The 25365-nt window shown below is 38.7% G+C and overlaps 1 protein-coding gene across 5 annotated transcripts in view; it reads right to left on the bottom strand.

Moving 5' to 3' along the window:
* Positions 1–25365, bottom strand: part of TNRC6B (trinucleotide repeat containing adaptor 6B) — a 235796-nt gene that overhangs the window by 139707 nt on the left and 70724 nt on the right. For all 5 annotated transcript variants that reach the window (XM_053919604.1, XM_053919603.1, XM_024579685.4 and 2 more), the window contains one exon: positions 5066–5133. In XM_053919604.1, coding sequence (XP_053775579.1) covers positions 5066–5133 — 68 coding nt within the window. The remainder of the gene's footprint in view (positions 1–5065; positions 5134–25365) is intronic.

Raw genomic sequence — 25365 nt, 5'->3', positions numbered from 1 at the left:
TAGCAGCTGAGTTTCCCAAAGACCTAGTACAAAATGTTTATGGTTATACTAAAATTCCCAGCGGCAAAAACTGCATGAGCATAACTATCATTTACTGAACTATCTGTGGCATTTTCAAAATACCAATTAACTTGAAAAATTTCCTTTCTTCCAAAAACAAATCTGAAAAGATTATTTAGAAATCCAACTATTCTTCTCAGGTCCAGCTTACTGTGGTGTAATAATGGTTGAGTTTACTCTATCATTCAATTTGGTACTTTTTAATAAATTTATTTCAACACGTATAAATTTTAATGGTTCAAAGGAAAAAAAACTGGTGAAAAACTGATGGTGAAAAATAAGATGTTAAAAAAAACTGTTTCCTATGGCCAAATATCAAACTTTGTGTTTTGATAATTATCTCTAAGTGATTTGGAAATATTTTCATTTTTTTCTGTATTTAGAAAATGCTATAGAGCCGCCCAAAGTTTTTAAGCAAGTACCCAAAAGAATGGTTAAACTGGGTGGTCAAATATGAAACAAAGAATATCCTAGTAAAAGGAACCCTTACTACAGAGATTTGGGGAAAATAAACTTCAGTGTATGACTAATCTGAGGAAAACAGAGCTGTAGGTTAAGGAGTGAGAGTAGAAACAGAAATATAGATAAGGACAAACTATTAGAACTTACAAAAGGCCTGTAAAATTAATAATTTTTAAAAATTAAAAGGGCATTTTTATTAACTTGACATTTAAGTTGGGAAGAATGTAATTAGTGAGATGAGCATTTAATTAAGACACTGGAGCTAAGACATTCTAAAAACAGCACCTCAAGCACAAAGCTGTATTATACCACACTGGGGTATGGAGAGTGGTGTTTACTCTATAAATTATATTCTTCTCTCTGAATCAATATAAAACTGTTTCAACACCTGATTTCCTAACAGGATGCCCATGCAAGCTTTGAACAGACTCTCCCTTGGAAAGAGGGAAAAAAGAAGGCATCCCAAGGGAGTAGAAATAAAGGAACTGATAAAATTAATTCTTGTCAACTAGCCCTAAAAAGGGGATACTGTCTATAACACACATTATTAAATGAGACTTTTTTGTTTTTTTAAATTTTAATATGCTTTATTTAGTACAACATACACAGAAGATTATCATTTCAATATAAAATCAATATAAAAGTTACTAATTTTACATTCTTTTGTTGTTGTTGTTCTAAAGGTACCTGGTACATTTTGTACCAGGCTGTATTTTGCATTTAAAGTACAATTCAATTTGGTTGCTAATTATTTTTATTGTAGTAAAAAACAGGTAACGGTAAATTTGACATCTTAACCATTTTTAAGTATTAAGTTCAATAGTTAAGTATATTTGAATTGTTTTGCAACAGATCTCTAGAACTTTTTCAGCTTGAAAATCTGAAATTATATACCCATTCAATACAAATTCTCTATCTCCCCCACCTCTTTCTCTTGGCAACCACCCTTCTACTTTGTTTCTATAGTTTTAACTATTTGAGATACTTCATATGGGTGGACTCATACAGTATGTGTCCTTTCTAATTAGTTTACTTTGTTTAACATAATGTCCTTCAGGTTCATGTGTTGTGGCACATGACAGGATTTCCTTTTTTTTAAGGTTTCATAACATTCTATTGTATTTAAGCACTACATTTTCTTTATCCATTCATTTGGCAGTGGACATCTGAGTTGCTTCCACCTCTTGGCTATTGTGAATAATGCTGCAATAAACATGGGTGTGCAAATAACTCTTTTGAAATCCTACTTTGAGAGATTTGCTTTTAATAATTTAATACCTTTTGTAAAATTAACCAAAAGAGTTGAGAAAATTCAGTCAACAAAAATTTACTAGAAAAATTAAATCATTTTAGTTGGTTAAAGACAAACATCTTTTGACACTATGAATAAATTTCAGCATAGAGATTTAAAGCTTAGACTTGTTTCTAAGTTATATTTAAAAAAAAAGGACAAGATGAAAAAAGAGGCCAAACTCATTAATACACTGAAACTGATATTTAACTTCAAAATAATTTATAACAAATGATCTGCCTACAAACATCCAGATCATCACTTGTATTATAAATAAGACCAATTTAAAAGCCTGCCTGGGTAGAAACATTTTATCTGAAATGGGCTTCCAATAAGCATGCTCAAACACAATTTCTGGGCAAGCAACTGCTCATGCTCTTTTTTGAAAAGCTGTAATAGATTTAGAAAACTATTTTATTTTCAGTCAGAGGACATGAACACTGATATAGCTTTTCTGGAAGGTAATTTGACATCAGCTACCTCCATGTAAAAAATATGAGCCCATAAACCAAACAGCTCCATCTCTAAAATATAATCTATTCTACAGAAATATATCTGAATATATAAGAATAAGGATGTTCAATAAAACATTATTTGTAATAATCAAGTTAGTAACAATGATCAAAATATCTATTAGATAAGAATGATTATAGTAGATAGATTCAATAGAATGTTTTGCAGATGTTTAAAATAATGAAATAGACTGTAGAAGATGTAAAATTTAAAAAGCATGTTTCAGAAACATTACATCAGAAAAATAGGGTTTTTTTTAAAGATTTTATTTATTTTTAGAGAGAGGGCAAGGGAGGGAGAAAGATAGAGAGAGAAACATCAATATGAAAGGAAACACTGATGGGTTACCTCTCACACACACCCAGATTGGGGACCAAACCCACAACCCAAGCATGTGCCCTGACTGGGAATCAAACTGGTGGTGACTTTGCTTTGAAAGAGGATGCCCAACCAACTGAGCCACACCAGTCAGAGCATAGCTGTTATACAGAAAATATTTAGGAAGATTAGGAGGGGAATTAGGGTAAAAGAAGAATCTCACTTTTATTTCTAAATCCACATTTACTGTTTAAATGTTTTATGACAATCATGTATTATTTTTATAATTAAAAAAATAAAAGAATGAATGGGAATTTCATTAAGTCATACAGCAATGTGTTATTTTCAGGATCTACAATTTCTCTGTTTCAGTTCAGGATTCAATCATCCTTTGCTGACTAGAGTTCTGAGATACAAAAAAAAAATAAAGTTATTTCTGTTGCCTCAAACAAGAATGCCACACCTCTGCTCCCCACTCCCACAGAAGAGGTGGGTAGGTCTACAGGAAAAACACCTAGTTCAGATTCAGTTCTGCTTTATTATTCCGATGTATGATAGCAGACCGAGCCCAGAAAAACAAAAATAAAAACAAAACAGGATTCACCTGTGAAAAGGCAGCATTAGACTTGTGAATACAAAACAAGGGAGAATGGTGAGGATCACAACACGTGACGTTTCAGGTCCGCTGGGGCTGTATGAAGCTCTCTAAAAGAAGCGCAGTTTGTAGAACACAAAACTTGTGGGAGAATCTGCCCCAGCAACGTTGCTTGAATAACTAAAGGAGCTGATTCAGGAGAGGGGTTACTGGAGCAGGTTTTTAAAGATAGAGACTGGTTTGTTTGAGAAACGGATACCCTCCAGAGAACAGAACTTTCATCTGTGTTTTAAAAATAGGCTTAATGCCATTTTCATTGTTTCCCCCCACCTCCCTCTTATCCATGAGACTTTGATCTTGACAACCGCATTTTGTTAATGACAGTACTTTTCAGGAACTTAGCTCCCAAAGTTGGCAAAGAATTTGGGTTTAACAAGATACTGTAAGAACGCTTTAAAGTCAGAAAGATCTGGGTTCAAGTACTAACTTCCATTTCAATCTGCATTACCATTGACAAGTACTACCCTAATCTCCCAATTAAATGCAGACACTGTAACAAGCAAAGTACTTGGTGCGCACAAACACTTGTCAAATGGGAGTTATGATTTTTATAGTATGAAGACTTCTGACCACAGTGTAGAGGTGGGGAGTGGGCAGAGGGGCAGAAAGAAGCACCTGAAGCATCCCTGTAATTCCACTGGGACTAGATGTTTGGTATTCTAATTTGCTAATGATGAATTCATTCCATCAGTTCATGCATTTGACAAAATATAGCACAGTTAGGATTTATATTGTAAGCTATTTTTAAAACTGCCTCGTTAGCAAATTAAACCAGCTGTGAAAATATCCTGGTTCCCATTCACAACAAATATGAGATGAACATTCTCTTATAACGAACCTGGCCATGTGGCAGCATAGCTATTCTGAATAATTCATTCCTAAGGATTTTGAAGACATAATTTTCATAAGACAAATCAAAGCTAAATTATTTTCTAGAAAATAAAAAAGGCGAGAGAAAGGAATTTCTCTACAGATTTTCAGAAACTTCCATGAATCACTAAACCATTCAACTTAGGAGACTAGTGTCTGAATAAAAAATAGTAGTTATGTCTGTCCTGTAAGCCAGTCTTAACTATTTTTTCTTTAAGAGAACATATGAAACACCGGTATGCTCTGCAACACAATTTTTCAAGTTCTGTGACCAGGGCAAAAAAATTCTACTCACTGCCACCAAAAAGCTACCCAGAGAACTCCCAATTTCAGATTTAAAACTTAATCACTTTTTAAGTCAAGAAGGGAGAGATCCTGAATTATTTAGAATTCTGGCTAGGTTACATTATTTACAATTTTATTCCTTTAGGGAAACAATTTGTGATTTAAACAAAGATCAGAAGTATAAATAACTCAATGGAATAGAATGTCAGGAAGTACTATTCAAATAAATTCACACTTGGAATGCGGGAAGACAGCCTATTAATTTTGTCACTTCATAAAGACATTGCTAAGAAAAAGATACACAATTTTATGCTTTCTTTGGAAATTGACCAGACTGAATTAGTTCCATTTGGAACATCCTGAGCCTTAAAGCCTTTGCTAAAGTGTAACATAAATTTTGATTAGTCAAGTATGAAAAACTACAAAGTCAACTTTCTTGTCCCTCCAGTTAGTCCATAAATAGATGCAGTGCATTAACAGCTACCAAAGCAATTGGTGAGTTCCACAATGTGCCCAACACACACATCCCTGCAAACATGCTCTCAGCATGTTTAACCAAAGTGCTCCTGAAGATCTGTAATAAGATCCTTTTTAAATAAAGTGTGACTCACTGTTTGCTTTCTTCACCAGGAGGTGGAGTCTTGCCATGTCCTTCCATTACAAAATCCTCCTGTTCCACCTGCAAAGGCAAGCACCACAGGTCAGCAGCAGCCAGTAACTATGATGTAACGCACTCCAAAGTGCCAGGGCCTGCCCTTGCAGACCACATGGCTATTTCACTAGAGTGCCTAGTACAGAAGCCTGGCCAATGGTTTCACTCTCTAGGTTTGCTCAAAGCATCTCTCCTTGGGTTTCTAGATTTGCAGAATAAAAAAGGAAGCATGTTGATTTGGATCATGTTGATGTTTCGGTAAAAAAGTATTAGAATGTAATAAAGAATTGCTGTAAATCCATAAGAAAAAGACAACCTCCCAGAAAAATTTACAAAATAACTGAGTAGGAATTTCACTGGAAAGGATGCAGAAATGGCCCTAAACATGTTGAAAAGATGTTCAATATCATGTCAATCAGAAAAATGTAAATTAAAACCACAAAGAGTTTTAATTTAATTTAGTTCACAACTACCAGGTTGGTTAAAATTAAAAAGTTGGGCAATACCAACATTGACAAGGGTGCAAGGCAACAGCAACTCTCATTCACTCCTGGTGGGAGGTACCACCACTTTTACAAAGTGTGCCATTATGTAGTATTCTTGAATGTGTAATTACTATACAAACCGGCAGGTGCACTTCTAGGAATATACTCCAGAGAAGCTTTTGCACATATACAAAAATTTTTAGCCCTGAACGGGTGGCTTAGTCAGTTGGAGCATCAGCCCATGCACCAAAAAGTTGTGGGCTCGATCCCTGGTCAGGGCACATACTGGTACCTAGGTTGCAGGTTTGATCCCCAGATCCCTGGTCAGGGTGTCTATGGGATACAATCAATCGGTTTTCTCTATCACATCGATGTTTTTCTCTTTCTCCCCTCCTCTCTCTCTAAAAATCAATAAAAGCATATCCTCAGGTGAAGATTTTAAAAAATACTTTTAGCATTATTTTTAACTGAAAAAAAAAATACAGAAACACCCATCCATAAGCAGTAAAACAGGTAAATACATCATGGTGTTTGCACGCAACAGAATATTATCCTGCATGAAAATGAACTAGAGCAACACACTTCAGCCTAGATGAGTTACAAAAGCACAATACTGGGTAAAAGAAGCAAGTCACAAAAGAATATGTTTACAGTATAATTCCATTAATACACTGTTCAAATACACATATTTAAAAATCATATATATGTGTTTATATATATAGGCATCGATGTCTATATGTAGTTTGTAAAACTATAAAAGAAAAGGGAGTGGTGACTACAGAATTTAGGCTAGTGAACGTCTGAGGGAGGGAGGGAATTCGATCAGAAGGGGCACAGGGTGGGTTCTGGGGTATGGTTATATTCTATTTCTTGGACAACACATAGAGGTGGTTTGATGAACCTTCATCCTTATTACATTTTCTGGACAACAGCACCCAGATATGGTAGGACATCCCTGATTCCTTCCGCCCAGACAGCTTTGTTGAACCTGGTGTCAGTGCGCACATCTGGAGTTCCCATCTCCTTCGTGTCAAATTTCCAGATCTCTCTGAGTGACCGAGGGGCATGCTTCTTAAAACCCACTCTATGGATGTGCTTGTGAACACTGATGGTGTATTCTCTGGTCACTACCTCACTGATGGCAGAAAGGCCCTTCTTCTTCTTGCCACTCTTCTTTGCAGGAGCCATTATACCAGGCCCAAAGTTGGAAAGCCAGGTTTCAACTTTTATTCTTCTCTTGTGGGCTTCTGATTCTGCAGCTTACAGGGCTTTGCCAAGGAGAGGGAGGATTCTCCCATCCTAAGTTTATACAGTGATCTAGAACCTCTAGAATAAAAACTAGGGTTACAATGTTCCAAGGGAACCTTATGAGGCGCTAGAGATGATCTGGATCTGGATTGTGGTTATAAGAATGTACACATTCATGACAAAAATCATTGAGCTGTGCATTTTATGCACTTAATTGTACAAGTGTTATGCTTTAATTAGGACAAAAGTAACAATTTGTTTAAATTTATTAAGTTACTTGAAACCTCAAACCTAAATCATTTCCTCAAAGACATTTATACTATATTTTAAAATTTTCTTGATCTTTCATCTTTAACCATCCTCTCCAATTAAAGAGCTCTAAATTGTGGGCCTTAGCCTCTGGTTATTGGTTTAAACAAACAAACAAACAAAGGCTTATATGTAATCAATTTCTAGTTAGCACAATAATGATGAGAAGAAATAAGCAAAAAGCCCATGGCTTCGATAACCTCCCACATTGGTTTCCAAATTTTCAACTCTAGCCCTCTCATGCATACAAGTCTTCTCCACTTGGATGGCCCAATAGGGCCATAATAAAACACCATCTTGCCTCAAACTTCCTCTCCTTTTTATATCCCCTATCTCTGTGAATGGTAGCGGCATTCACTAAGATTCACACAGGAAACCTATGATCGTACAAGATTCTCCATCTCCCTTCCTTAACCCTACACATTCTATTCATCACAAAGTACCATGGCTTTTACCTCCTAAGAAAGCTCTCATATCCAACACCCCTTCTAATCGCTTTTAACTGCCATAGTTGAAGGAAGCTTCTCTAAATCTCACTGCTATAAAAGCCTTTTCACTGGTCTTTGTGCTTCTGGGTCCCATCTCATTTCAATCCACCTTCTAAACCACTTCCATGAAGTAGACTTGGTAAATTGCAAATCTGATCACATCGCTCTCCTTGAAATTCTTCAATGGCACACTCACTATCAGCTATCCTGAGGGATAGTTCACTTCGTTTGCCTATGTGATCTTTTCTTATCTGCCTTCCTTACTCACCCATGAAGAACACATCAATTCCTCCACCCTCTTTGCTTTACATTACAAAGGTCTGTATGGAAAAAGCCTGGCCATTGTTAATATAATGAGAACCATTTGCATGACATCGATGCAACCTGGCAGCCAAGGAGAGTGGACTGGAATGTGCATGCGTGAACAATGACCAGGTGGTAGACGCCATTGGGTGAGCACGTGTACTGTGTGGCTGTCACATTCAAAATGACTGAGAAAAAAGAGCAACAAATCTACATCAAATTTTGCATTAAGCCTGAACATTCACCCACAGAAACTATTCAGATGATTCAGAAGGCCACAGCTATGGACAACTGGTGATTGGCAGCTTCGTCATGACAATGTACGCACTCGCACATCACATCTCGTGCAGTTTTCTGGCAAAACAAATCACCCAGGTGACTCAGCCCCCTACAGCCCAGATTTGGTGCCCTGCAACTTCTGGCTTTTCCCAAAACTAAAATCACCTTTGAAAGGAAAGAGACTTCAGACCATTGCTGAAATTCAGGAAAATACATTGCGGCAGCTGATGGCGGGCAATTCGGAGAACTGTGTGAGGTCCCAAGGTGTCTACTTTAGAGGGGATTGAGGTGTCATTGTCCTATGTACAATGTTTCTTGTATCTTGTATCTTCTTTAATAAATGTCTCTATTTTTTCATAGTACATGGCTGGACACCTTCTGGACAGACCTCATATAATGTTCCCTATTGCCTAGAAGCCCTAGTCTTCCATGGCACATATATTTCAAATTCCTACTCATTCCTTTAAGGGCCAATTTTAATGATTTTTTCCAGAGGACACTATCTCCTTCACCAGGGTTCATACCTCACCAGGGTTCATACCTTTTCTTGTTCTCCATCATCTCGGAAGGCATAAAAAAACAGTAAAGATTACTGCTCCTTTTTGCCACTTCCTGTTTTTCTTACATCTACTTCCAGTCTGTTTAGATCCTTACTTATTGTTTCTACAAATTTCTTGAACACTTCTGGACTTAATTTAATGACCTCCATCACTCCTCCCTCCTGACCTCATCTTCAGAAGTTTCACTATTTTTATTTTACTGACTTCATTGGGGTGACATTGGTTAACAAAATCGTATGGGTTTCAGGTATAGAATTCTACAACACATCATCTACGCATCATACCATGTGTTCACCACCCCGAGTAAAGTCTCCTTATATGACCATTCATCCAGAAGTTTCAGTATTTTATTCATAAAACTTATACCATATCCTCACCTTTCTTCCTCTACTATTCATTCATTTAACAAATATTCATTGAGCACACATTACATGCAAGGTGCTATGCTGAGATAATAGTGAAGACGACAGTTTTTGCCATAAAAAAATTTACAGATTAATGGGAAAGAAACAAAATGAGTCAATTTATACAATAGAGTGTGAGAAAGCAATGAAACAACAGGAAGCACACTTAACTCTGTCTTAAGGAATCAGATACTCTGTATCGGGGGTGTCAAACTAATTTTCACGGGGGTTCACATCAGCCTTGCGGTTGCCTTCAAAGGGCCGAGATAATTTGAGGACTGTATAAATGTAACTACTCCTTAACTGTTAAGGAGTTGAGATTACACTCGGCCCTTTGAAGGCAACCACGAGGCTGATGTGGCCCCTGGTGAAAATGAGTTTGATACCCCTGCTCCACACCTATCTTAGACAGGTGACCATCTCCTTCCTGCTTTAGCTAGGAAGTGGTTAAGGACCTGGGGCTGAGCCTCACCATCAATCTGTACTGCTGCACACCCAGGTACATGGATTCTGAAATCTCAAGACCACAAGCACCTCTTCTACTCCCTCCCTCCATTTGAGCCTTTAAGGAGTCCTCACAGTCCTCACAGAACTGCACAGCCTGCAGTTCTTTTTCCTCAGACTCCATTCAGAGCCTCACTTGACAGGCACAGTATAATCAAATTTCCTTTCCTGTACAATTTTTTGTTTTCCCTGGAACTAACAATCACTACTTCCTCTTCTTTTACTTTTTTTTTTTTTTTGGCGTAGTATTTATTATGTATTTTTCACTAATTCATCCTCAAACTCTCCTACAGAGCTGTAAATCTCCTCTAAATCAGTTCAAATGCTTCAGGTAATCTATCAGTTTCATTCCAGTCTTGGAGACTGTCTCAGGGGTTTTCCCTTGTCCCAGTCTAGATTGTTTGCTCTTTAGGCTGCTAAATGTCTCACGCCTTGCCAGGGATGTCTCTTCCCCTAAATCTCTGGAATTGCCTGCTGTCTCTCCTACTCTGGAGCCCCTGTTTCCCAATCCTTTGTCTTTCTCTTTTATAGTTACTCCCTGATTTAGGTGGAGCATGTAATCTAGTTACTTCCTAATAAAAGGCATATAGGAACTGATGTTTTGAGATCTTGAATGACTGGAATGTCCTTATTTTATCCATAATATTACTGACATATAACATTTTTTTACCCACATACTTAAATGACTATAGATGTTTCAGTTAGCAAACATTTTCCCTCCAAAAATTTGAAGGCCATGCTCCATTGTCTTCTAGCTCCCAGAGTTGCTATATAGAAAATCGATATATTCTAAACCCTAATGTTTTGGATATGAACTGTTTCTTCTCTAAGAAAATTTAGGATCCTTATTTCTCCTCAATTTTCTAAAAATATGGTTCTTTTTTACTTATTAACCTGGTACTGGGTAAGTACTTGTGATGTAGAAATATGGGTTCTTCAGGTTTGGGATATTTTTTCTGCTTACTTATTGATAATTTTATTCCTTCCAATTTCTTTTCTCACCTTCAGGAATTCCTATTATTCAGTGTTGTATCTATGGAACCAATCCATTAATTTTCTTCCTTCTCTCACCATTTTTATTACTTTTACCTTTTATTTTACTTTCCAGAGATTCTCGTTAACTTTACCTTCTAATCCTTCTAATTAAAAAAAAAATTCTGCTATTGTATGTTAAGAGCTCTTCCTTGTTCTTTGAAGAGTCCTTTTTTATAGTCCTGTTCTTGTTCCATGATGATATCTTCTCTTAAATTTGAGAATATTGTAGTGGTTTATAAAAATTATATAGTGTTTTTGTTTTAATTTTCTTCTGCCCCCTCTATTTTATCTGTTTCCTCCAACTTCTTCTTTTATCCTTGATTTGGTCAGTATCGTTCACTCACAGATTTTAATCTAATGTCTTGTCATCTTTGGCTATCTACTTATACTTAAGAGTTAAGCCCTGAAGAACCCGAAAGTGCTTTTTGTATGTGGAGAAGAGGAGGTGGCTTATCCTGTGGTTGTTTTCCTGGATACCAGGAGGGGATCTGGCCATTTCATTGGAAAAACTCTCAGATACCCACATCTGTATATTCTTTACCCCCTTGGGCTGTTCAGTTGCCCAGAGAGGTACCCTTAAACCCTAGGCCAGATGGGTGTGAGCCTGGCTTCCAGTGATCTGGAACTGAATTTGAGAAGACAGCTGGCACAGTCTCATGTCAGTATGCAGACTTTGATTTAATCCTTCTGTTTTTAGTTAGGTACGTTGTCTCCCTCCTCAGCTTTGCCAGGGTGGGAGGGGAGCAGCTATCTATCTGTGGATATGAAGGGCAGGATAGCTAGGGCCTGCTCCTTGTAAATTCTGCAACTAATCCTGTTTTCAGTGTCCCTCCAAAAGCTTTCTAGCTTCCAAAACTTTGTTGGCATCTCTTATCTTCTTCATCTTCTTTTTCACTCACTTTTTTTTTCTGGTGGATTCATGCTTGCTGAAATCATTTGATAAAAATAATTTTGGAGGAGTTTTAGAAGGGAGCAGAAATTAGTAACTGGGTTTAATCTACCATGTCTAGGTCTATTCTTAAAAACTTTTTTGCCTCTACTCTTTCCACTCTATCAAAACTGCTCTATGTAATTCCACTAATAAAATTTTGTTAGTTTTCTTCTTTAAAAAAGATTTAAAATATAAAAATTTAAAATTATTTGAAATTTTAACAGTATGATGAAGTATAACTGACATATCTTTTAAAAATGTTTTTACCCTCACTTGACATTTTTTCATTACTTTTAGAGAGAGAGGAAGGGAAAGAGAGAAACATTGATTCCAGAGGAAGCATTGATTGATTGTTTCTTATACGCACCTAGACTGGGGATCAAACTTGCAATGTAGGCATGTTCCCTAACCAAGAATTGAACCAGCAACTTTTATGTTACAGGACAACGCTCTGACCCAACTGAGCCACACTGGCCAGGGCATAACTGACATATATATATTTTCTTTAAAGATCTTTTATTTTTAGAGAGAGGGGAAGAGAGGGAGAAAGAATGTGCAATCCAGGCATGTGCCCTGACTGGAAATCAAACCAGTTTTGAGGTATGACACCCAATCGGCTAAGCCACACAGGTCAGGGCATAACTGACCTATCTTAAACAGCGTATCTTTAGAGTATATAATGTGATAAAAGTTTTGACATATGTATACACAGTGAAACCATCACCACAATCAATAAAGTGAACATATTCACCACTTCTAAAAATTTCATCATGGCCCTGACTGGTACAGCTCTCTTGGTCGGCATTATTCTGCAAAGCAAAAGGCTGCTGGTTTGATTCCCAGTCAGGGCACACACCTGGGTTTCGGGTTTGGTCCCTAGTCAAGGGTTGTAAAACAGGCAACCGATTGATGTTTCTCTCTCTTTCTTTTTCCCTCCCTTCCCCTCTCTCTGAAAATAAAATCTTTTTAAAAAAAGTTTTATCATGGCCCTGGATGGTGGGGCTCAGTTGGTTGAAGTTTCACCCCATAATAGAAAGCCACTGGTTCAATTCCTGGTCAGGCCTAGGTTATGGGTTTGAACCCCAGTCGGAGCATGTGCAGGAGGCAACCAATCGATGATTTTTTCTCTTTCTTCCCCTCTCTCTTGAATGAAAATAAAATAAACCTTTAAAAAATAAAATGAAAAAAAAAAGTCTCCAGCCCCTTCTTAATCCTTAATCCTTCATATCTCATAATCCTTCCTTCCCGGCTCCTCATCCCCAGACAATCACTAATGTGTTTTCTGTCATTATAAGTTAGTTTGCATCTTCTAGAGTTTATATACCTGAAGTCACACAGTAAATACTCTTTTCTGGTCTGGCTTCTTTTGCTTAGCATAATCATTTTCACATTCATCCATATGATTTCATGTATTAATAGTTCATTTCCTCTTTACAGTTGAGGAGTAGTCCACAGTATAGAATATACAAGTTTGTTTTCCATTTGCCTGTTGAAGGATGCCCGAGTTGTTTCCACATTTTTTTTACATTCTTTTAAAAAATTTCTCAAAAATATATTTTATTGATTATGCTATTATAGTTGTCCCATTTTTCTCTCCACTTTATTCCCCTCCATCTGGCACCCCCACCAGCATTCTCCTCCCCCCTTAGTTTAAGTCCATGGGACGTACATATAAGTTCTTTGGCTTCTCCATTTCCTATACTATTCTTAACCCCCCAACCCCTGTCTATTCTGTACTGACCATTTATTCCCTGGACCTTTTCCCCCCTTCTCTCCGCTCCCTGCTGATAACCCTCCATGTGATCTCCATTTCTGTGATTCTGTTCCTCTTCTAGTTGTTTGCTTAGTTTGTTTTTAGGTTTTTTTTAGGTTCAGTTGTTCAGTTGTGAGTTTGTTCTCATTTTACTGTTCATAGTTTTTGATCTTCTTTTTTTTCTTTGATAAGTCCCTTTAACATTTCACGTAATAAGGGCTGGGTGATGATGAACTCCTTTAAATTGACCCTATCTCAGAAGCACTTTATTTGCCCTTCCATGCTAAATGATAGCTTTGCTGGATAGAGTAATCTTGGATTTAGGCCTTGCCTTTCATTACTTGGAATACTTCTTTCGAGTCCCTTCTTGCCTGTAAGGTTTCTTTTTGAGAAATCAGCTGACAGTCTTATGGGAACTCCTTTGTAGGTAACATTTTCTTACAGGTATCTTTGTAGGTAACTTTTCTGTCTCTTTTTCTCTTGCAGCTTTTAAGATTCTCTCCTCTTCCATTTTGGGTAATGTAATTATGATGTGCCTTCCTGTATGCTTCTTTGAGTCCAGTTTCTTTGGGAGACTCTGAGCTTCTTGGACTTCCTGGAAGTCTGTTTCCTCTGGCAGACTGGGCAAGTTCTCCTTCATTATGTTTTCAAGTAAGTTTTCGATTTTTTGCTCTTCCTCTTCTTCTGGCATCCCTATGATTCGGATGTTGGAACGTTTCAAGTTGTACCGGAGATTCCTAAGACCCTCTTCATTATTTTGAATTCTTGTTTCTTCATTCTGTTCTGGTTGAATGTTTATTTCTTCCTTCTGGTCCAAACCATTGATTTGAGTCCTGGTTTCCTTCCCTTTACTGTTGGTTCCCTGTGTATTTTTCTTTATTTCACTTTTTTCATAGCCTTCGCTTTTTCCTCTATTTTGCCACCATACTCGACCATTTCTCTGAGCATCATGATTACCAGTAAACTGTGCATCTGATAGGTTGGCTCTCTCTTCTTCAGTTCTATTTTTGGAATTTTGGTCTGCTTTGCATTTGGGCCATTTTCTTTTCCTCAGCACAGCTGTTCCATTTTAAGGGGCGGAGCCTTAGGTATTCACCAGGGCAGGGCAACCCACATCACGGCGTTGTGTGGGGGAGTGGTCTGAGAGGGAACAATGCCGCCTTATCTGCTCTCTCCCCACTTTCAGTCACTTCCCCCACTACCCACAAGCAAACTGGGCCCTTCTGGTGCTGATTCCTGGGTGGGTGGATTTGTGTATGTTCTGGGATCCTGCAGTCTCTCTAATGAACTCTCCTGTGAGGCTGGGAGTTTCTCCTGCCACTGCAATCCCCCCCCAGATTTTTACAGTCAGAGGTTTTGAGGCTTTGTATTCCCCGTGCTGGAACCCTGGGTTGGTTGGTCTGTCTCACTCCCCAGTTGTTCCTCCAGGTTTATCTGCACACAAATGTGGGACCACCTAGTCTGCCATCTGCCACCTCACCCCGGTCCTCAAGCCGCCACTTTGCTGAAAGTCTTCTCCATCCAGCTGTCTCTCTTCACACCTACCAGTCTGAATGAATGTTTCCTCTTTAACTCCTTGGTTGTCAGACTTCCATACAGTTAAATTTTCTGGCAGTTCTGTTTTTTTTTGTTTTTAAATTTGTTGTCGGCCTTCTTTTGGTTGTGCGAGGAAGCAAAGTATATGTACCTATGCCTCCATCTTGGCCAGAGTTTCCACATTTTGGCTACTGCAAATAAAGCTGCTATGAACATTTGTTTACAAGTCCTTGTATAATATATGCTTTCTTTTTTAGTGGGTAAACAATTATTAGTGTATATAAGTTTGCCAGGGCTTCCATAATAAAGTACCACAAACTGGATGGCTTATATAACAGAAATTTATTGTCTCACACAGATCTGGAAGTAGAAGTTAGAAACCAAGATGCTGGCAGCATTGGTTCCTTCTGAGGGCTGTGAGCAAAAAATCTGTTCCAGTCCTCTACCCTTGGCTTGTAGATGACTGTCTTCATGTTCACATGGTATTCTCCCTGCATTTGTTTCTCTACACTTATGTTCCCTTTTTTTATAAAGACGCTAGTCATACTGGATTATGGCTATAGGGTAAGTGGAGGCAGTCTGGCTTCCTCACCCAGGTGTCTGGGTAGCTACGGGAAGCAGTGTTCAGATAGCCTTGAAGGGGCCTGATAACTAGTGTTCTCAGGTCCAATAAACTGTTCCCATAACACGAAGTGGGCTTGCATGTGCAGAATTATGTTATGTTATGTAATGTTCTGGCATCTTGCCGGCTTTGTTCCCCTCTAGTACTTAAACAGGTAGGGACTCCCTGCTGGGGGCGAAGATGAGAGACACATGCAAGGGGACAGGTGCCATGATGGGTGCCATGCTGGGGAGCAGGGGCCCCGACATAAGACATGCAGATAGACACTCAGCTTGCAGTGTGCATGGTTTACCCACCCATGAATAAAGGCATGCCAGACATCCCAATGGCTCTGCGAATATTATTCCATCTGTGTGAATACCATGGACCTGCCCAGCTTTGAAGGGTGGCAACACAATGGCCCCACACAACCTGAAGTACCAAGGGTTAAGGGCTTCAACATGAGTGGGAGGGGCACATTTCAACCTGTAACAGAGTGAAATATTTGGATCATATGGTAGCTATATGTTTAAAAAAAACATCTGACTGTTCCACAGTGGCTGGAGTATCTTACTTTCCTACAAGCAATGTATGCGAGTTCCAGCTGTTCAGTATCTTACCGACACTTGGTCTTTTGAATTTTAGCCATTCTAATTGTGGTTTTAATTGCACTGATGTTGAACAACTTTTCATGAGCTTCTTTGCCATCCATTTTCTGATAAAGTGCTTTTTTAAATCTTATGACCATTTTTAAACAACTTTATTGAGATATAATTTATATACTATAAAGTTCACCTGCTTAAAGTGTATATAATCCAGTGGCTTTTAATTTATTTAGAGAGTTGTGCAACTACCACTATAATCCAATTTTAGAACATCTTCATCATCCCAAAAAGTACATTTTGTACTTATTAGCAGTAACTCCCTATTATGACCGCCTTTCATCTTCCTTCTCAGCACCAGAAAAACATGAATTTATTTCTTGTCTCTACAGATTTGCCTATTCTGAACATTTCACATACAAATGGAGTCATATAATACGTGAATATTTTGTGTCTTTCTCTTAGTATAATGTTTTTGAGTTTCATCCATGCTATAGTATATAGTCCTTCTTTCCATTTTACGCCTGAATTCAATTCCATTGTTAAGGACAGACCATATTTTCTTTGTTAACATCATCAGTTCATGGACACTTAGATTGTTTCCATTTTGTAGGGAGGTATTACGTATTATGAATAATGCTGCTATGAATGTCGATGGACAAGTGTTTGTGTGGACACATGCTTTCATTTCTTAGTTGAATAACTCAAGAGTGGAATTGCTGAGTCATGTGATAAGTGTATGCTTAACTTTTTGAAGGACTGCCAAACTACTTGCTAAAGCAGCTGTACCATTTTACATTCCAATCAGCGATGTCTGAGGGTTCCAATTTCTCCACAGCCTCACCAGCACTTGTTGTCTGTCCCTCCATAATAGTGGGTGTGAAGTAGCATACCACTATGGCTTTGATTTCTATTTCCCTCATGAGTAATGATGTTGAGCATCTTTTGATGTGTTCATTAGCCATTTGAATATTTTCTTTGGAGAAACGTCGATTCCAATTCTTTGCTCACTTTCTACTTGGTGCTTGCTCGTGTTAAAAATTGGGTTGTTTTATTATTGAGCTTTGAGAGATTTAATATATTCTAGATACAAGTCCTTAATTAGATACAGGTTTGGCATACATTTTCATTCAGTCTGTGGCTTGCTTTTCATTCTCCTTATAGTGTCTTTCAAAAAGCAGATGTTCTTAATTTTGATGTATCAATTCTTAAAATTTAATGGACTGTGCTTTCACTGTGGTATCTAAGAAAACTCTGATTAACCCTAGGCCACAAAGATATTCTCCTATGTTTTCTTCTTTTTAAACAATTTTTAAAAAGATTTTATACATTTATATTTAGAGAGAGGGGAAGGAAAGGAGAAAGAAAGGGAGAGAAACATCCACGTGTGAGAGATACATTGACTGGTTGCCTCTTGCACACCCCCAAACAGGGAGCTGGCCACAACCCAGGCATGTGCCGTGACTGGGAGTCGAACTGGTAGAAGTGCTCAACCTGCTGAGCCATACCAGCTAGGGCTCTCCTGTGTTTTCCTCTAAACATATTATAATTTTAAGTTTTACATATAGATCTATTTTGAGTTCATTTCTGTATGTGGTATGAAGTACGGATCTTTACCTTTTTGCAAATGGACATCCAATTGTGCTAACACCATTTGTTGAAAAAATTATCTTTTCTCCACTAACTGCTTCCATAAAACTGCATTTGTCAAAAATCATTTGTCCATCTATGTGTAGTTCTATGTCTGGACTCTCTCTTCTGTTCTACTGGTCTATTTGTCAGTCTTTTCTCCAATACCACAAGGGTTTGTTTTTTTTTAATCTTTATTATATATTTTTTCCATTACCATTTAGCCCCCTATACCACAGGGTCTTGATTACTTTAAGTTTATATTTGTTTTGAAATCAGATGATATTAATATTCCAATTTTGTTCTCATAAGTTGTTTTTACTGTTGTTATGGATGAAATAGTATACCCTCTACCACGCTCTCAAAAGACGATATATTGGAGTCCTAATTTCTAATACCTCAGAATGTGAACCTCATTTGAAAGTAGGGTCTTTACAGAGGCAATCAAGTTAAAATGAGGTCATCAGTGTGGGCCCTAATCCAATATGACTGGTGTACTGGTTAAAAGGGGAAATCTGAACAGAAAGACATACATACACACAGGGAGAATGCTATGTAAAGACTAAAGTTATGTTGCCACAAACCAAGAAGCTAGAAGAGAAGCTGGAAGTCAGAAGCTAGGAGAAAGACCTGGAAAAAATCTTCTCCTAGTCCCTTCACTGGGAACATGGCCCTGTCAACACTTCCATCTTTATTTGTGAACCTACCACGAGACAATACATTTTTGTTGTTTAAACCATTCAGTCTGTATGCTTTGTTACAGCAGCTCTAGCATCCTTGTATCATATTTTTCTGACTATATGACACACCGGACTGTAAGACCTAGGTTGTAGAGGAGGAAAATAGGAAAACATTTTCTGAAGCAAAAAATGTGGTCCTGCTCCTGCCTCCTGCGACCCCGCTCCACCTCCCACCCACCTCAAGCCAGGTAAGCTACATTCAGATTATAAGATGCACCCCCCTCTTCCTCCCAAATTTGGGGGGGAGGAAAGGATGTCTTATAGTCTGAAAAATACAGTAACTATTGTTTTGAACTCTGTATCTGGTAGTATGCTTGCCTCCAATTAGATGTAGATGTTTTTCTGGAGATTTCTCCTGTTCTGTCATTTTGGACATGTTTCTTCATCTCCCCATCTTGGCTGCCTGTTTGTTTCTGTGTATTGGGTAGATCTGCTGTCTTCCGGGTCTTGGTAGAGTGGCTTTATGGACTAGGTGTCCTGTAGGATTCAGTGGCATAGCATCTCCAGTCACCTGAGCCCCCCATATAGGCTGTATGTGCCTTTCTTTTGTAGTTGAGCCTTGACTGCTATTGGCATGCCAACGGGAGGAATTGACCCTCCAGCGGATCAGCTTCAGGGACTGACCACAACCACAGCAGAGGAGCTGCTGTGCAGGGGCTGACCCCATGGAGCAGGACTTGCTTCAATGGGGCTCTGTTGCCCGTGAGTCTGCCCTTTGAGTATGTCACTCATGGAGGTGGATGGGTGGTTGAAGGTGGCCACTGGGTGTAATGGTTCTGGGGCCTCCCAGACGGTACAGGCCAAGGTCAGCTGCTGCCTGTTCCATTCCTGGGGTGACCCAATATGAGTTACAATATGACCTGAAGATGGCTACTTGTGCTGGGCTTGGAAGTGCCTGGGAGAGGCCAAGTTGCAAACTGAGTCCAGCTGCTGTGAGTGCTGTGCCTGGGACCACTTCGCAAGAGGTATGGGCATGCCGAGGTAGATGCATCTTGTTTGGGGTTTATGAACTTTTGAGAGATTTTAGGAAAATTGGCAGCATGAACTTAGACAGGTTGTTTATATGGAAAAGCCACTGGAAGCAGTTTGGGTGGGCCTGCAAGTTGGGTGGGGTGGGGTCTCAGGAAATCACTAGGGCAGTGAACAGTGGCCAGGTTGGTGGAGACTCAGATATGGTGCCCACCTGCCAGTTCTGTAGGGGGAGGGCTCAGCAGAGGAACAATGGCTTCTGCTAGCACATCTGTCTGGGAGAAAGCTGCCCTACCAGCCCTTGCCCTGAAGCCAGATAATTAAATTTCTCCTATATGTCCCTGTATCTTTCAAGCTATGGCTCTAGCACTGGAGCTCAGAGCGAGCGAGTCTAAGTCAGTCTGTGTGAGCCCTTTAAGAGGAACTCCTGGGACTCCAGCAGCCATCTTCTCACTCAGCCACATCTCTGCTGATTGGGACTTCACTTCCTGGCACTGGAATTCTGGGCTGGGGGTGCCTGGTGTGGGGCTAGGACTCCTTGCTCTTCAGAGGGCAGCTCCAAAGCTGAGACATCCCTTCTGATTTTTAACAGTCACACATGGGTGGGGGACCAAGCCTGTTCCGAGTCTCTGCTCTTCCTACTAGTCTTGACATGGCCTCATCTGTATATCCTTAGTTATAGGACTTCTCTGTTCAGCTAGACTTCAGGCAGTTCTCAATGATGGTTGTTCTGTCGTTAAGCTGTAATTCTGATGTGGTCATGGGAAGATGCCAGTACTGCACTTACCTACTCTGACATCTTGACCAGAAGCTGTAAATGCTATTTTTAAAATTTCAATTTCTGATCGTTTTTAAGAAATGTATTTGGTCTTTGTCCCTGGTTCCTGGCAAATAAATCCTAAAACCTTTGGAATTTTCTGAGTACAGGAGTGTTTTTTTTGCCTTTTTGGAGTACACCTTTTTTACTGTTTTTAAGATTGTTTTTCCTCTGTCACTTGTTCTGAGTAATTTGATTATGATGTGCTTTGGCATGGTTTTCTTTGTTTCTTGTGTTCAGGCACATTGAACTTTTTGGATCTGTGGTTTACAGTTTTTATCAAACTTGGAAAACTGGGGGCCATTATTTCTTAGGTATTTTTCTGCCCCCTGCCCTTTTCTTCAGAGACTCAGCCACATGTGTATGAGGCTGCCTGAAGTTGTCCACAGCACACTAATGCTCTTTTCACACTTTTTGCTTTTTATTCTCTTTACTCTCTTTTTTATGTTGGATGGTTTCTATTTGTATGCAGTTAAATTCACCAATCTTTTATTCTGCAATGTCTCATCTGCCACTTATCCCATCCAGTGTATTTTTCATCTCAGATATTATAAACTCTAGACATTTGATTTGTGTCTTCAATATCATCTGTTTGTGCTTGAATATTTGAGACATAGTTAAAAGTTTTTAAAATATTCTTGTTTGATAATTCTAATCTATATCAGTTATGAGTTGGTTTCAATCAGTTGATTTTTTCCCCCTCACTTTGGTTTGTATTTATCTGTTTTTTTTGTGCCTGATAATCTTTGCTTGGATATCAGACACTGTGAATTTTACTTTGTGGGGTGCTAAATATTTTTGTATTCATGTAAGTATTTTTGAGATTTGTCCTGGGTCACCGTTAAATTACTTTGAAACAGCCTGTTTCTTTTGGGTCTTGCTTTCAGGATTTGCTACACTGGACCACAATAGTGTTTAGTTTAGGCTCATTATCCCCCACTACAGATGCACGAACTCTGTTAGTACCACTTGAGTCTCAACCTGATGACCTATAAATTATGAGGTGTTCAAGTCTATATAAAGGGACACTGTTACCTGCACTGTCTGAGTGCTACGCACTATTCCTTCTAATCCTCTTAAATGAGATCCCCCTCCACAAATCTCCAGAGCTCTCTATGTCAGTCTCCTCTCCAGTACCCTGTCCAAACTCTATGTGCCTTAGTCTCCCCAGAGCCTCAGCAAGGTTGCCTCAACAGAGAGGGTCCATTAGGGTTTGCCTGGGCTCCCCTTCCCTGTACCACAGGCTGGAAGTGTTCTCAAGCAATCACTGTTCTTCATTACCTAATGTCCAGTGACTTGTAAACAGCTGCTAAATGAAAAAAGTCTCACACACAAAGAACACATATTGTATAATTCAAGTTATAAAAAAATGTCCAGAATAGGCAATTCTAAGAATAAGCAATTCTAAGAGACAGACAGTACATTAGTGTTTGCCTGAGGAACAGGAATAGGAAGTGACTGCTGATGCATACAGGGCTTCTTTATGGATGAAAATGTCCTTAAACTAGATTATGGTGGTGGTTGTACAACTCTGTGAATATACTAAAAACTACTAAACTATATATTTTAAATGGGTAAATTTTATGGTATGTGAAACTTAACAAAGCTGTTTAAAAAAAGAAAAGAAAAATACCCAAGGTAATTTTTATACATACTAAGGTTTGATTTGACACACCACCTGTAGTAGTTCCTACAGTTCCATACTTGGGCTTTTCCTCATTCCCAGGCCCTATCTATTCCTATATGCTGAGAACTCCCAAATACATGTGTTCCTTCTCTCTCCCCCCTGCCCCCGACCCCTTCCTCCCTCCCTGCCCTGTCTCTGACTTCTGAGTTCCAAAATCCCTACTAAACACCTTCTCCTGGGTGCTTGAAGGCACCTCAATATTTCAAAATCCAAACCCTCCATACATACCCAGTTAAAAACAACAACAGTAACAGCAGCTACAACCAACCTTATTCTATCTCCTATGTTACATATCATTCAACCCACTGTTTCAAACTAAAAACCCCAGATATGCCTCCAAGTGCCCCATGTCCCCTTCTCCCTGAACATTTCCCCTGACGGACCTCTCCTCTTCAGACCCACTGCTATTGCCTGATTTCAAGCCTTCTTCAGTCCTCTTGAGGAAACTCCTAACTGGTCTCCCTATGTGGATTTTAAACCCAATTGTTGTCATTTGTCCACACTGCTACCACCATGATCATTCTCAAACACATTATCAGACCAGGTTTCTCCTGGTCTGGTAGGGAGACAGTAGCTCCCTACTGTCTGCCCAGGATTCTGTCTCTGACCTCCTCTCCCACAGTCTCACACACCCATCTCAATGCTCCAACATCTTCCCAAGAGAAGTGTAAGACTCTGGATATGCACAAAGCACTCTGTCCTTTCATATGCATTCTTTTATACCCAGGTGACCTTTTTAACAAGTTCTTCTACATATGTAAATGGAGTTGATTATACAGACATATAACTTTGTCAAGATGGAGTAGTAAATTCAGCATGACCTTTGGAGTCAGACAGACCTGGAATCCAATTCAAATTACATTGTTTGCCAGTTATGCAAACAAATAGGAAAAAAAAATCTATCCTGCATGGGTTTTCCCCCAATCTGCTCTTAAAATGCCAAAATCCATGAAATCTTGTTAAAATTTGCTAAGTCAGATTCAGTTTAAGGTAGAGAGACCTTAACAGTTCAGTTTCTTCTTTGTAGAAAAATTAAGTTTAGTAGTTACCTTTGATAACAAGACAGTATTATGGCTGAAATGATTCAGTAAATTGACTTCCTGATTCAGCAAATATTTATTTGTAGTAATTAACAGAGGCACAAGGGCACTTAAACCTTTAGCTGTAACTCTTAAACCCTAGAGTTTATTTTGATTATAAAATATTTATATATATAAAATACAGAGAATAAGATTGTAAACAACTTACTCAGCTTTATAACTTTTACTATACTTGCTTAGATTTCACTTAAAAAATAATCATTTCAAGCCTAATGCTGCAGAGTCTCTACCTCTAACAAGCCAATACCAACTCATTCAGACTATCAACCTAAATCATACTAAATTTAAAGTAAGAAATAGCTGTGAAGTTGAAATAAAGAGTTCTAATCCATCTTCACTAAGAAATACAGTGGAAGACATCAGTGTTGATTGCAGACTGTCCTAGGAAAGCTGGCTTTTGCCTTCTGATTCCTGTGTTCTTCTATATGACCTACTTCCTCATCTATGGCCTCTGCTATCCCACTCTGAGAACTCAAGACCCAATGGAAATCAGTCCGCAGGCTAGGTTGGGCCAATCAGATTCTCTTAAGAGAATCTGAGTGTCAAGATACATATCTTTTGCCTATCCTCTACATTAATACCAGTTATCATAAGAGAGTACATCATAAAGTAAAATGCACTTCTGATTCCCACACTTTAAAAATCTGTTGCCTATTCCTGAAACTCCTTAGCATACAATTGTCTGGTTTCCACCATCACCTTCTCTTCAGCCTGGGCACCCAACACTCTAATCATTGTGTGGGGGATTAAAAATGACCCTAAATTTTCTGCCAGTCCTCCCATTAAGAGGTAGAATCTGAATTTGGAGTGGCCCTGTGACTTGCTTTAATTCCAAGAGAATGCAGAGGAAGTAAAGTTGTGTGATTGCTGAGGCTAGGCCTTGTGGTATCTGTAGCTTCTGCATGCTTGGAATGCTCCCTCTTGGATCCCAGTTGTCATGCTGTGAGAAACCCAAGCCGTGCAGAGAGGTCAGGTGGAAGAGATCCTTGATGCTCGGTCAACAGCCTCAGGCTGCGATCCTAGCTGATAGCCATGTGAATGAGTCACTTTGGACATTTCTGGCCAGTTGGGCCTCCAAGTGACTACAGCCCTTGCAAACACCACTTTGGAGCAGAAGAACTCCTTGACTGAGCCCAGTCAACCACAGAACTGTGTAAAATAATAAAAAGCTGTGTTGGTGTTTAAAAATAAACGAATAAATATATATATATAACACCTTCATTTTTTTGAACAGGTTCAGATTAACAGAAAAATTATGAAGTGTTCCTGTATACTCTGAACTCATTTTCCTCTATTAGCATCTTACCTTAGTACATTTGTAAAAATTAATGAACCAGTATCAACACATTATTATTAGCTAAAACCCATACTTTACTCAGATTTCCTTAGTTTTTACCTAATGTCCTTGATTCTATTCCAGGATTCCATCCAGGATATCACATTACATTTGGTCATTATGTCTCCTCAGGCTCCTTTTGGCTATAAAAGTTTCTTAGACATTTCTCATTCTCCAGGGCAGGTTTGAGGAGTACTAGTCAGGTATTTTGCAGGACACCCCTCTAATGGGATTTGCCTGATGCTTTTCTCATAATTAGGGGGAGATAAGTGGGTTGCAGACCATAGCCACAACCCTTACTTTTTTTAAATCATTTTTCCTTTTTAACCCATAAAACTCGGTTTCTCACCCTCTTACTCTTGAAGACCATTAATAAATTCTTTTTTTAAATTTTCTTGCTATGGAAAATTTTAAGTGCATACAAAGGAAATACAAATTAACCCCTACACACTCATTACCAAGCTTCAACAGTTGTCAACATTCTACCATACTTATTTTATCTATACTTCCATCCTTTCTTGATCCCTATTAGATTATTATTTTACAATTTTTTCAGGTAAAGTGGACCTGAAAGTTGTAACTTTTATTGTAATTGTAAATTATAGCAGTATAATTTTGACTAATGAAAATACCCATATAGCCCATACCCCTATCACACATACAACATCTCTATCTCCCCAGAAAGCTTTCTTGTGCTCCTTCTCTGTAATTAGTTCTTTCAGAAAAAAAAAAAAAAGAAAAGAAAAGAAAAGAAAGAAATCCAGACGTTTTTTCTCAATTACCAGCCTCCTTGGCTTCTTGACAGCATCTGACAGTAATGACTACCCCTTTCTCTTTAAATTCTCCTCTTGATTTCTATGATGCAGAAGTATTCCAATTCATCCTCAACTCACATCAGTTTTACCTTCAAAATACACCTCAAGTCTGTCTTCCACGTCCAACA

Source organism: Desmodus rotundus, chromosome 3 (genome assembly GCF_022682495.2).
Source record: "Desmodus rotundus isolate HL8 chromosome 3, HLdesRot8A.1, whole genome shotgun sequence".
NCBI lineage: Eukaryota > Metazoa > Chordata > Mammalia > Chiroptera > Phyllostomidae > Desmodus > Desmodus rotundus.
The sequence above is the reverse complement of the archived record's forward strand: the minus strand, read 5'-3'. Positions and strand labels throughout refer to the sequence as shown.